Consider the following 12,663-nt stretch of genomic DNA (forward strand, 5'->3'; position numbering starts at 1 on the left):
TGGTTTTGGCTTTTCCAAATCTTGCCCTTCTAAACTCCCGTGAGTTTGTCATTGTGAGAATAGTGTTGCTTCCTACACCAAAGCCCTCATTTATTTTTGTGCACACACCGCCCAGCCTCCTCGCCAGGCCTCTGCTCTCTGTGCTTGGGACATTTCCAGCTGGGCTGTGTGATCCCAGCACCTGATACTGTTTGCATTTTATTGATGATAAAGCTTTACCTTTTGAAATGCAAGCAATGTATTTATGCATTATGTATTTATGGTAGTAACTACTGTAGCCAGGTTGTCTAAATATCTAATCGTGATGTATAAAATAGACCAAAAATTGTTACTGTATTCATTTACTGTTTCTGAAAATAGTAGTATCTGAGCATATGACATAGATGTCTTTGAACCTACTATTTAAAGATGAATTGTTCCTCTTTGAATTATATTGAGTATAATATTATATAATTATGAATAGATAGTTAAGTATCTGTTAGGTGTTGAATGATGTTTTAATGTGTTTTATATACTTATTTTACATGTGAAAATCTTTCTGATGAAGGAACTAATACCATTTAAATAACTGTTGCTTGAACATGCCTGGTTTTCTTAAAATTTGTATCTCCAGATTTTCTGTATGGTTTCACAAGCATGTGTAAATCTTCACTAAGGTTAGGAATGGAGGTTTGAGGGTATGATTTGCATGGTTAAGGTCCTAGTACCCCAACAGCTGGGAAGGTCATGAAAGAAACAACCTGTTACCAACAGAATAGAGTATATCCTATGAAAGTACAGGAATCTAGCTATGGAAAGGGAGAGTAAGAGAAATTCAGTGTGCTGAAAACTTGGGAAAGGTTTCCTCAAGACAGATGTCTCTGGCCTTGCCCTTGACAGTTGAATATGTACTTTATAAATTGGGAAATGAGTTGATAGAACTATCCACTTTAGTAAACAGTAATGAAGATCATATAGAAAGTGTTTAGACAGCCATGTGTGGTGCTACACACCTGTTATTCCAGCACTCAAGATGCTGAGGCACAGAAATCAATTGTTCAAGGCCATCCTTAGCTACATATCGAGGCCCTGTCTCAAAAACAACTAAACAAGTATAGCAAACAGGAAAAGAGGCTATTTGGTAAGTTTCACAGGAATAGTTTCTAAGTAGTGATTTTATACTATTACATTATTAGTTTTTCATTAGAAACTGAGCAATCTCACTATTTCTTTTCTAGCTAGAGTTAGGGAGCCATATTCCATGTCTGTCCTCTGCCTACTACATTCCTGAGGAAGCATGCTTGCTACTGCAGACTATCAACACTCCACTTATTGGTGCAACAGCTCAACTTTAAACACCATGGATGCTTTGTTAGGGAGCTTGGTATAGAAAGTGGGTGTCCAGCCAGTCATGTATTTTGTTTATGAGAGACATATAAATATGGTTTTCATATCTTTTTTTATCTTCAAAGAAATGAATTGTCTAAAGCTATGAGAAATTAAAATCACACTGAATGTGATTTACATTTTGATTCAGGGTTATATTTGATTCTTCAGCAAAGGATTTCACAGTGTACTATGAAAATAGAGCATTTTGAAGGGACTATGGGACAGGTACAAGTTCAGAATTGTAGGTCAGGTTTGGGTTTACATCTTTGGTGGGAAGCTGTGGGGCCTTGTACGTTAGCCTTTCACTGTGAAATAAGGTAACCTGATGGGGAAGAGATTAACATGGGACACAGAGTGCTGAAGCCAGTGCTGGACACGTAACTGGAAATGGGCACTCTGGCCTTGATCTCATGACACAGCATCTCCAGAACACATACTGACTGTGCTACCTAGGTTAGATGGAGATACTCCAGGTATAATGTGTGCTCCACCTGAAAGAATTATTAGAGTTTATTAAAGAAGGCAGCTCCAGCTGTCATAATAAGAAGGATAAAGGACATTTATTGGGAATTTGCAACATTTCAGAGTTCCTTTTGAGAAGAGCCCTGCTTTAGGAAATCCATGGAAGTGCCAATGTGCCCCCTGCCACTGTTCTGTTATTGTTGTGGTTTTATAAATAATAAGCATTTGTCATTGAACAGAAAACTTACAAAATGAGAATTTGAATGTTAAATATACTTATATTGTTGTCATTTTACAGGAATCATTAGGATCTTAAAATATTATTCCCTTGGGAATATTAAAATATTCCTTTAGACTACCAGGGTTCCAAAAGAAAGTGCTTGTTTTCACGCTGGATGAAGGAAGATGATTGCCCTTACTTGGTTATGGTTGTTCTTGCTCCTCATGCATGTACTCCATTGCTACTGAGAGACAAAGGCTACGTGAGAAGTCTAGCTGCAGCGCTGTAGGCAGGTAGATTCAGAATGTGGAATTGCCCTAATGCATGGTGCCGTTGGGAAGTGTTACTGGAAATGAAAACTGTAGGCAGGCGAGATGAGCCCAGGGCTGTCCCTGTGTCAGCCCAGCATTCAGGAGACAGGAGCAACAGGATCGTGAGTTCAAGGCCAGTGCTACTGCCAGAACCTGTGTCAAAACAGCAACCGAAGGTGCAGAAGTATGGATGAGCAGAGTTAGTCAGCCTGGGGACAATGGGCCGGGAACGAACAGTCTTAAAGCATAGGTGAATGGAAAGAGCTGGGGGAAAGGGAGAAGCTTTGACGGCTCTCAGGGACCCAGTGTGTCTAAAGTGTCAGCGGTTGGAGGTGGTGGTGGCACGGGCCTTGCTCACTGGGAACTTGGTGTGTTGTGGTTTGATTTTAGCACCTAGTTCTCTAGAGAGCCAGCATTCTTGAGCACAGGAGTAAGGTTTCCAGATCCTATTTAGGAAAACTCAGGAAATTGCCACCTGGGCCTGAGTAGGAAGAGACACAGGAACTCAGAAGTGCCAGAGAGGCCACATTTCAAAGGCACTGTTAGATTCTGGAAAACAAACCCAACATTGTGTGACATAGAGCAGTTTCCATCGTAAAACCTAAAGGAGCCCAGCAGTGGGAAAATTTCTATAGCGTAAGAAGCTTCAGATGTCAGCATTGGTGGGAACTCGTGTTTTAACTGCTTTCTAAATGAAGAAGCATATAGGAAAATCTGAGTGGAGTAGAATAATGTATAATTTCTAGTGAAATTATCCATATGTCTGTAGAGGCAAAGAATGTTTTTTATTGTTGTTTTGTTTGTTTTTGTTTTGTTTATACGGGCAGACAGCGAGTTCTACAATCCTGCTGAGGCAAACTCGGTCACTGTGTGTGCCTTAGAGCTGGACTTGTCAGCCTGGGAGCTTCTGCCAAGTTAGCAGAGGAGCCCATGGCTTTGTCACCAAGGAAGAGGCTCTGAGAATTCACTGCTGTGGACGGTCCTTCTGGAAGACTTTGCAGAGGTGGCAGGGCCTGGAGTGCTGGGCAGGCACCCTCCCTGCATGCTGCTCTTGAACACCTGAGCCCTCCTGGGGACCAGGGGACCACAGCTTTGCTTCAGATAGGACTTGTCTCAGTCACAGCCATCAAATCTGTGTCTTGGCCAAGAGTGGAGAGGATGGTAGAATGCCCCTCCCGCTCCTCATGAGTTCAGATTGTCTTCGAACCTCCCCAGAAGAGCAGGCAGCTTTGGTTCCTTAGGCAGATGGAGATGTGTACCCGCCCAGTGAGGGGCTGTTGGTACTTTGCTTTCATTACTGTATCTGAATTCCCTGTTGTCCTTCTGAACAAAGGGGACAGCTTTCCCTCCCACAGCCACTACTAGTGGTGGATCTGTGGCACTAGCAGTGGCAGGCTAAGGTTTCCTTGGAGCACGGAGATAAACCGTTTCCTCAGTGACAGAAGGGTCTTCAAGAGAGGCATGATAAAAATTATGGAGTAAAATGTCTGAAACTTTCAAGTTCATCTTAACACGCCAGGGAAGTTGTGTGAGTGTTGCTGGATTTGTTCTTCTCCTGTATTAAGGGTACTTAAGAGAAAACAAAACAAAACAAAAAAAACATTTGAGAGGCTTAGCTTTAAAGGAGTGGGGTTTGGCCTCCACGGGACTTATATGTGGGAGCCAGTGAACTGTTGTACTCACATTTTAAAGACATAAAATAATTCCTAGTACTTTTCTCCAACAGGAGAAGATAATTAGTTAATAAACTTGATTGAAGCCTGCCTTTCTTTTGCAGGCGTCTTCAGGTGTTTGTGTTCTGGCCATTCTCCAGCAGCACCTAGTATTCGCCATAGAAAAGCTGCTGTCCACGACCTTTGGCATTACTGACCGTGGTTTTTAATTGTCCTTCCTCTGAGGTCTCCTAAAAGATATCTCACGAGAATATTAATAAGCAAATTGCTGTTAATCCCCACAGACACTTGTGCATTAGCTCTGTTTTGTCACTGGAGTGTTTGGTGTGCCCAGTCCCAGGAGAGAGCATGCAGGGAACATGCAGCGCTGTTCCGTCGTTAATTTGACTTAGTCCTATATTGCTTGCTGTCTTCCAATAAAGAAAGAAAGAAGGAAGGAAGGGAGGGAGGGAGGAAAGAAAGATGCTGTTCATCTTGTCTGCTCAGCTTTATTTGCCTGTGTAACAGACATAATTATAATGGAAATACATTTACTAAAGAATCTCTTTGGCGGGCTGGAGAGATGGCTCAGTGGTTAAGAGCATTGCCTGCTCTTTCAAAGATCCTGAGTTCAATTCCCGGCAACCACATGGTGGCTCACAACCATCTGTAATAAGGTCTGGTGCCCTCTTCTGGCCTGCAGACATATACACAGACAGAATATTGTATACATAATAAATAAAAAAAAAAAGAATCTCTTTGGCTACTTCAATTAAAACTTTTTTGAGCTTTGGGAAGAGGACTGTTACAAATTTTTTAGAACTCCTTTAGTCTGAAACCACTTTGGAACATGAAATAAGAAGCCCAGGAATAACTTTTAGAATTTACCCAGGTGGAGGTTGTCAATTAACTTGTATTGTGGTCAAATAGCTACAGTTGTGGCAGGTTGTGTGTCCGTAAGCCAACGGTTGAGTTAATTTTTTTGAAAGTCCGTTAATTTGAAACTTATTTTAATTCTCATTCGCAGTCTTTCTTGGTTTGCTTCTCTGTTGCTGTGATAAAGACCATAACCAAAAGCATTTAGGGAGGAAGGGGTTATTAGTTTACAGTTATGATCGCTCATGAAGGGAAGGCTGGGCAGGAACTCAAAGCAGGAACCTGAAGGCAGGAAATGATGCAGAAGCCATGGCTGTTTGCTGCTTACTGACTTGCTCCCTGTGGCTTGTTCACGCTGCCTTCTTATGTACCCCAGGGCCACCTGCCCAGAAGGCAGCACCACATACAGTGAGCAGGCTCCCCAAGATTATTGTTAATCAAGAAGGTGCCCACAGGTTTGCCTACAGGATGGTGTGATGGGGCATTATCTTAGTAGAGGTTCCCGGTTCTCAGAGGACTCTAGCTTGTGTTAAGATGACAAAAACCTACCAGGACATAGCTATAAAGCCAGAATATTTCTCCCCATTTTGAAAAGAGCTGAAAACAATCTACTAGTGTTCTCTGAGATATGAATATAAGTAACTTTTGTTATTTATAAAAGGGTCTTCTCCATTCCTTGGGGATTTGCCGTCTAGTTGGCAGATATTGTATTGACTTACTGTTGATTTCCTTAGCCGACCACCCTGACTGGAAAGATGGGTGAGTAAAATGTGGTGGGATTGAAAACTTGGCTTAAGAATTTGTCATTATTCAAGCAGAATATCCAGGCCAGAGTTTTTGACAGTTAAATCATGAGGTTAGACTTGTATCTGAGATACCACCATTGCCAACAGAGGCTTGGCTAGATTGGGTAAGATGGGGTGAACAGAGGTGCGACCGTGTTCCCATGATCAGAAAGGTAGCACACGTGAGCAGCAAGGAGATGTGATCTAGGCTGAGTCCCAAGAAGGGTGGATTTATGGGTCTGATGCTTCCCTTCGGGTACCCAGGAGATGGAAAAGGCAAAGGGGTAGTTAGTTTAGGCACATTTACCTTGAGGTGCAGGTAGTAGTCTTGTTCTGAGTCTGTAGCAAGACATTTGTAAGCCCAGTGTTCTAGAGGATAAAGAAGTTGTGTTTGTAGAGAAAAAGATTTTCAGCCATTCATCCATGTTGTGGTAGCAGCTAAAGCATCAGGAGAGGTGAACCATCTAGGTGGAGTAGAGAGAGGTCTGGCCACTTTCCCAGGAAATAGCTGGCATTTCCCAGGACAAAAGGAGGAAGGTGGCCAGGAGTGGGGCATCGGGACTTCAGGAGGAAACTTAGGCTGGTTTGCTGAACAGAAAAAAAGTCTCAAAAAGAAAGGGTAGCCATTGATGAAATGGAAGGAAAGTTTGGCAAGCGAGGTAATTGCCTGGTAAAAGAAGTTCATCATCAAAGGAGCTGTGTTGGAGGTGTGGTGCTACAAGGGCTGGAGTTCATATTTGCTCTCCAGTATACCAGTCCAGTGCTGTGAAGCATATTTCTTTCATAATCTCATACATGTTAAAGTTTAATGATGCACATGGCTTCTTGGAGCGCTTCCTCCCACCTGCCCCTGCCACTGAAGGAAGCTGAGCTTCCTAGAGTCTTCTCCTATCACTTAAGGACAGGATCAATAGGATACTGACCTCAGAAAATAATTGCTGTCAGAAGTTCTCCTTTGGTGGTTTAGAGTTACACTTGCTTCCTTCACACAGTAAGGTTCTGACCAGTGTCTGAAGATACTGCTCTTCCCCGTGCCAGGTGGCACATCTCTGGACTTGTCAATACTTTGGATTCACATATTAAATGGAAAATGCACAAAGCTGTCGGCCCAAAATAAATGTTATTTGAACAGTGATGGTGTTTAGAAAGAGAACTAGGAAGTGTGAGATGTTCCCTAAGCTTTGGAAGAGCAGTGTATGCAGTGGTAACCTCCTGCTTGGAGGGTTTCCCATCCTGAAGCCTGGCAGTTACAAAGTTGTATCTGCTTGTGATAGGCCTTTGTTCTGAGGTGTCAGTTGTCTTTCCAAGTGCTTTAGCATTCTGAATAGTTCTTCCCCTGTCTTAGAGCTTCCTGCTTTACAGACTGTGTTTGCTTTAGGAAGGAAACATGTTGAGTACCACCAGACGCGTGAGTCTCCACTGTAGCAATCAAGTTGGTCACTTCATAAGGACAGGTTTGTTTCTAGTGCCTATGTGCGGAAGACTAGTATAAAACAGACTGTAATTTCTACCCAGTTATTATTTACTCATTACTCTAAGATACATTAATAAATGATATTAAAGTTAATGATTTCTATAAAAATAGTATTTAAAAAGCACAATAGTTTATATTTTAAATTATATAGAGTTTATTTGTAAACATTTTTCAGAATTTTTAAATGAATTTGCAGATAAAAAAATATTGATGCTTTTACCTGAAAACTTGAGTGTGTTAAGGTTAAGACACTTTATCCCTTTAAAATATGTTTACACACATGAGTTAAAAATACTTTTTAATCTGTTTAAAAAGTACTTTAGGATCCTGTGGCTCCTTCAAACTTCCTCAGGTCTTCTTCTAAAATTAAACTTAAATTCTGGAGTTTAGTTCATACAGACTCCCTCTTCTCCATGAGCATATCCAGGTTTATTTTCTACCTGATTGAAAACACCATCCCCTAACTCGTCAGCAGCTCAGTTGAGCAGTCAAACTGTATTATTCTTATCTTGTCTGACATGAGGCCACCAGTCCAAAGAAAGAGATATCACAAATTGGTGCCACACTTCAATAAATAGAGACATTTAATTTTGCACCACACTAATTCAATCCAGTTCAGTTAACTCTTTTTTCCGCCATGTAAGGACAGATTTAAAAAAGGCAGCCATGAATGACTGAGTTGGTCATGTGTTTGACACGTCAGTATGTGTATACAAAGCAGACCACAAAGGAGGGCTTAGCCTTTGGATTTCAGACAATACCAGTGTGGGAACCTCACTCAGCACATGGTGCAGAGTGGGAACAGAGTGGGGACCTCAGCTCGCAAGCAAGCTCATATCACATGTGCTAAGGTGGAGAGCAGGGGCTGGGCTGGGCTGGGCTAGAACAGAGCAGATCAGAACCTCAAATGTGGAATGTCGATATTTTACTGAGAGGAGACTAACATTGTTGGGAAACATGCTTGCTGCTTCATGGATGAGGTCTGAGGTCCTTGAGTTTGGCCTTAGAACTCCTGCAGTTTGTCCTGTCCCCAAGTGTCCACAGAGCGTCTTCTCGACAGCCAAGCCTCTGTCTTTCATGGAGTCTCAAATTCTGCTTCTCCCATGGAACAGGCCTTTTTAATGAATGCTGTAAGAGATCATGACTCCCACACTTGCTCTAAGAATTTTGGGATACCCCACCCCTCCGTCCTGGAACGAGACTTTATCCCACAGTGAAGTGAGGTTGGCCGTTTCATCTAAAATACCCGTGTTGAGCTTTCAGCTGTACTCAGCACTCACAAAGATTGGTCTGCAGGAAACAGGCATAGGACTGGTGGTGTTCCAGTTAGGACAGATCTCGGAGCCAGAGTCTACCAGTCAGTAATGGAAGAACTTATACTAGTTGCCTGATATCCCTTATTTTTTAAAATGAAGTTTTGGAAGATAGAAAATGTTATCATATGACCCTCTTAATTGGCATGAAAATAACAGTCAATTTTGATGAAGAGTTTAAGAGTGCAGAGAAAGTACCTCAAATGTTCATGAAATCATGCATGGAACATGCTGTTTCTACTCTTGGTTTTCCACGCTAGTTCATTCATGTTCTCTATCCATACAAGCAGTCTTGTTTGAGGGACATTTTTACCATCATGGTTTACAGGTGAAAGAACCAAGATGTAGTCAAAGTAACTTGGTCACAAGACAACAGGCTCAGGGGTGGAGCCACCGCTCCAGGGCCCTCAGCCCCTTCTCTGCTCATGAGCACTCTGGTCCTCTGGCACCGTGTTACCCTGAGACTGCGCACCAGTGGACATACGGATAGTGAAGTATGCTGCTTATCAGGAAGCATACACAAGGTCATGGAGCAAGGGAAACGAGTCTCACTGGCCCTTTCATTCCACTAGCTTACATTGAGAACTGGAGACAGCAGAAACCACCCATTAGCAGTTGCTACCACAGTACAACACCGTAGGTACAGGGGACTCTAATGGGGACTTTGTTATTATCGTTTAATTTCTTGTCAGGGCTTTGAGGCATGGATGAGTCGACACTAGTGTAGGACCTTGAAGAAAACCATGTAGATGGTGACATACAGGGACGGGGAAAAGTGGCGGACACATAAGCCTGCCAGTGGTTCACTGCAGGTCGCAGTGTCTCCTGGTTGTCTGCCTAGTCACCCAGCCTACTGCGATGTTCAGGTGCTTCCATGGGCTCTCTTCCCAGGAAAGGTCCACACCCGGTTCTTATAATCTGGCTGTGCAAACCTGAGTCATTATAAGTGTGCCCTGACTGCACAGGAAATTCTCTTGCTGAAGTCCTGCAAGCATCATGCCTTTTAGGCTTTCCAGTGTGGGACATGACATGTACCTGTAATTAGGGATGTGTTCCAGACAAGATTTCCAGCATCTACACTTTCACACAGTCCAGATTTTAAAAGTGAATTCCTTGACTCTTCAGAGGAGTCTATTTTTTATGTAGTATGCAGATAATGGAAAAATATGACTTATAGTTAAGTCTTCTTTTTAATGTGTGTATGTGGAACAAAAAAAAACAAAACCCTAGGACATTAATATGCTTTGTAGCTGTTCCAGGGATAAGTGTCTTAAATGCTGGGTACAATTTAAAGTGGAGGAGCACTGATGAAATATTTACTCATCAGATGGCTTTGAAGTTGAGCTTCTCTGGGGTGGCTGTAGTCTCCTTCCTAATGGGCATGTTTCAAAGGAGAAAGTGGCGGAGGCATTCTGCTGTGAATTCTCCAAATGAACACGATCTGTTTTGTTTGGGTCTGTTTTCTGACTAAATTTTGGAAGCTAGCTACTTAGGAATCACATTAATGACAGAAATAGTTTTAGCCCCTGGACTCATTCTTTTTGACAAGGTAAGATTTGAAAGTTAGTTTCTCCAATACAGCTGACATTTTAGACAAAGGGTGGCTGAGCTCTTTTATTTTGTAACCTTTTCAAACCTAAATTTGCTTAGCTTTCCATAGTAATATATCAACAGGGTTGAGGTATGTCTATATAAGATGATGAGTATATTATAAGAACTCCTTTCATGATATATCTTGCTGGTAAAGTCACTATGCTTAAGGATATTTAGAAACTGAGTATTTAAGATTGATGGTTCTTTGATTCTGATAGCTGGAGGATTTTCTTTGAGGGTTTAAACCTGCAAATGCTTTAAGGTTGTTGAGTAAATACTGTTTTGCTATTTGAATTGAATTTCACTTACATAAGCTAGGACTTTAGATAGACACGTTTCAGTATGGCTTAAAATATTTCTGTTTCTTACTGTATAGATTTGCACATTTAACCTTTATTTTATGCTTTTCTTACTTAGTTTTCATATGAATCCAACAAGCAGTGAAGACCTCAGGAAAATCCCGGTAAGTTGGCAAGGGGTTACGCAATCACCAGAGAGCAAGCCTGGCTTCTCTGTAGCACATTTCCCAAATGCCTCTGTCTCCTTGACCGCCTTCATGGCAGAAGTATCGATCAGTGTGATGGTTTGGGGAGAAAAAGGAAGTGAAATTGAGACTGCCTTTAGTATACAAGTGAGTGTGACTTCTGTTTGTGCTCAGAGACAGTTCAAGCAGATGCAGTTACAATCGAAAACTACCTGTAGTATACATGTTTGTTTCTTACTTGTGACCTTAATGTGAAAGCTGTATATCAGAGTCCGCACTGGAGCTGTGAAAGGAGACTGGCGTTTGTGGTTTGTAGGAGACTGGAGTTCACCCGGCGAGGCTTTGGAAGGACACTTACTTTCCAAGTCAGACAAAACCAGAGCCATTCCAGGACTGGTTGGTGGCAGTCGGTTAAATGGATGTGCGTCGTTTGCAGGGATTGCTGAGATGGCTTAACTTTGTCTTATTGTTATCTGAATCATATATCAATATCATATCTCAATATCATATAGGAGAGTTCAGTTACATCTGAGTCTTCTAAATATGTTGACCTGGAGAAAATTCACTTTATAAAAATACAGGCAGATGTTCTTGGGGGAAAACTATATCAGAAAGTATCAGAAAGAGGCCACTGGCTGCCGTTTCAACCATCTGTCCTTAATGCGAATGATCCAGATGTGTTTGGTTTATTCTAGCAATTTCACATCACAGTTTCTGGTATGTGGTTTGTCTAAAAGAAGTTAAGGTAGGGTTACAGTTTATTTTATAAGTCATTTTAAGTGCAGATATGTGTCTAAAGAATGGTAGAAGACACTATGGATGCACAGGGCTTTAGATAATGCTTTTGCTGTTTTATGTAAATGACTTTTAAGTTTTGATGTTTCAGAAATACTCAAGTCTTTATAATATGGCAGTCTTGAAGCAATGTCAGATTATATGAAGTCAGCCTTTGATCAGATAGTGAAATGAATTCTACTGGGTTGTTACTTAATCTCAAACAAAATGCAACATCAAAAATCGATTTAATATGTAGCTATTGTTTATTAGGTAACCTTAATTACAATTCCTGTGTGCTTGCAGATGTACTTTTCCAAATCTTATAATTTATTGCTGTTAAAACATCCTCAGAAATCTTTAAAGAAATAAAATGTGAAAATTGTTTTAGTTCAAGGATTTAAAGGTGATAAAAGAATCCTTGATGTGTGATTATTTTCCTCTGGAATCTAACTATTCTAAACGACAGTTAAAGGATTACTAGGTGTTGCTAATGTACTGCATGATACAATTAAGAGGAGAAAGCGTCCTTACAGACTAGTTTTCAGGAGAAGTATTTGAACAATTTTTGTGTTGAAGATTATAAGATGTTTGAAGTAATTTACATGAAGTTCTCCAGTAATAGCCATCCACCAAGTCATTTTCTCTCCTTCTGGATGGAGTATTGTGTAATTAGGTTCGTATGTCGGCTGTGCTGGTGCCAACACCTGTCTGTGGAGGCTCGGTGTTTAGGCAGGAGCAGTAGCCAGTTGAAAGGGCAGTGTGAGCTCTTTAAGGCCTAATTAAGAACTGAAAGGGAGATGAAGAGAGGAGGACAAAAGATGTGAAAGTAGCTGGGATGATGTTCCCAGAGCAGAGTCCCTCATTATACAATAATGAGATGATCCGCGAACGCCAGGCCCTCCTCTCCTCCCTCGCTCCCCTCCGGTCGCCATGCATGTCAGTTCGTACCCCACCAATATTTGGTTACCACGACAACCTTTCTTCAAATCTTCAGTTATTTTGAGTCATGATAATTTGCTTTTGTCTGGATTTAAATATTGTAAAATTTACATATATATATTTCCTAGTTTAGAAGACTAGATTGTGTGTAAGGTAAAAATAGCTAATAATTCTGAGAATCTTGTACATGAGTCTTATTATTTAAAATTCTGATGGAAAACGTCATAGAGGACTGTTCTTCTCTTGCCAGTCCCTCGTCTTTGCGTCTGCATGAGGGACTTGACTTTTAGCAGATATGAAGTAGAGAAGGGAAGAGATCAGTGGTGAAAGGAAAGAGATGAGGAAAATTTGCATTAAATTTCAAGATAGGAAAACATCTTAAAATTGTGTGCTGCTGATGAACTGTGGG

At 41.3% G+C, this 12,663-nt stretch overlaps 1 protein-coding gene across 3 annotated transcripts in view; it reads left to right on the forward strand.

Moving 5' to 3' along the window:
• Positions 1-12,663, forward strand: part of Rab11fip2 (RAB11 family interacting protein 2) — a 38,336-nt gene that overhangs the window by 17,615 nt on the left and 8,058 nt on the right. For all 3 annotated transcript variants that reach the window (XM_057778348.1, XM_057778349.1, XM_057778350.1), the window contains one exon: positions 10,472-10,517. In XM_057778348.1, coding sequence (XP_057634331.1) covers positions 10,472-10,517 — 46 coding nt within the window. The remainder of the gene's footprint in view (positions 1-10,471; positions 10,518-12,663) is intronic.

The sequence above is a fragment of the Chionomys nivalis genome, chromosome 8, assembly GCF_950005125.1.
Source record: "Chionomys nivalis chromosome 8, mChiNiv1.1, whole genome shotgun sequence".
In the NCBI taxonomy this organism is placed as follows: Eukaryota; Metazoa; Chordata; class Mammalia; order Rodentia; family Cricetidae; genus Chionomys; species Chionomys nivalis.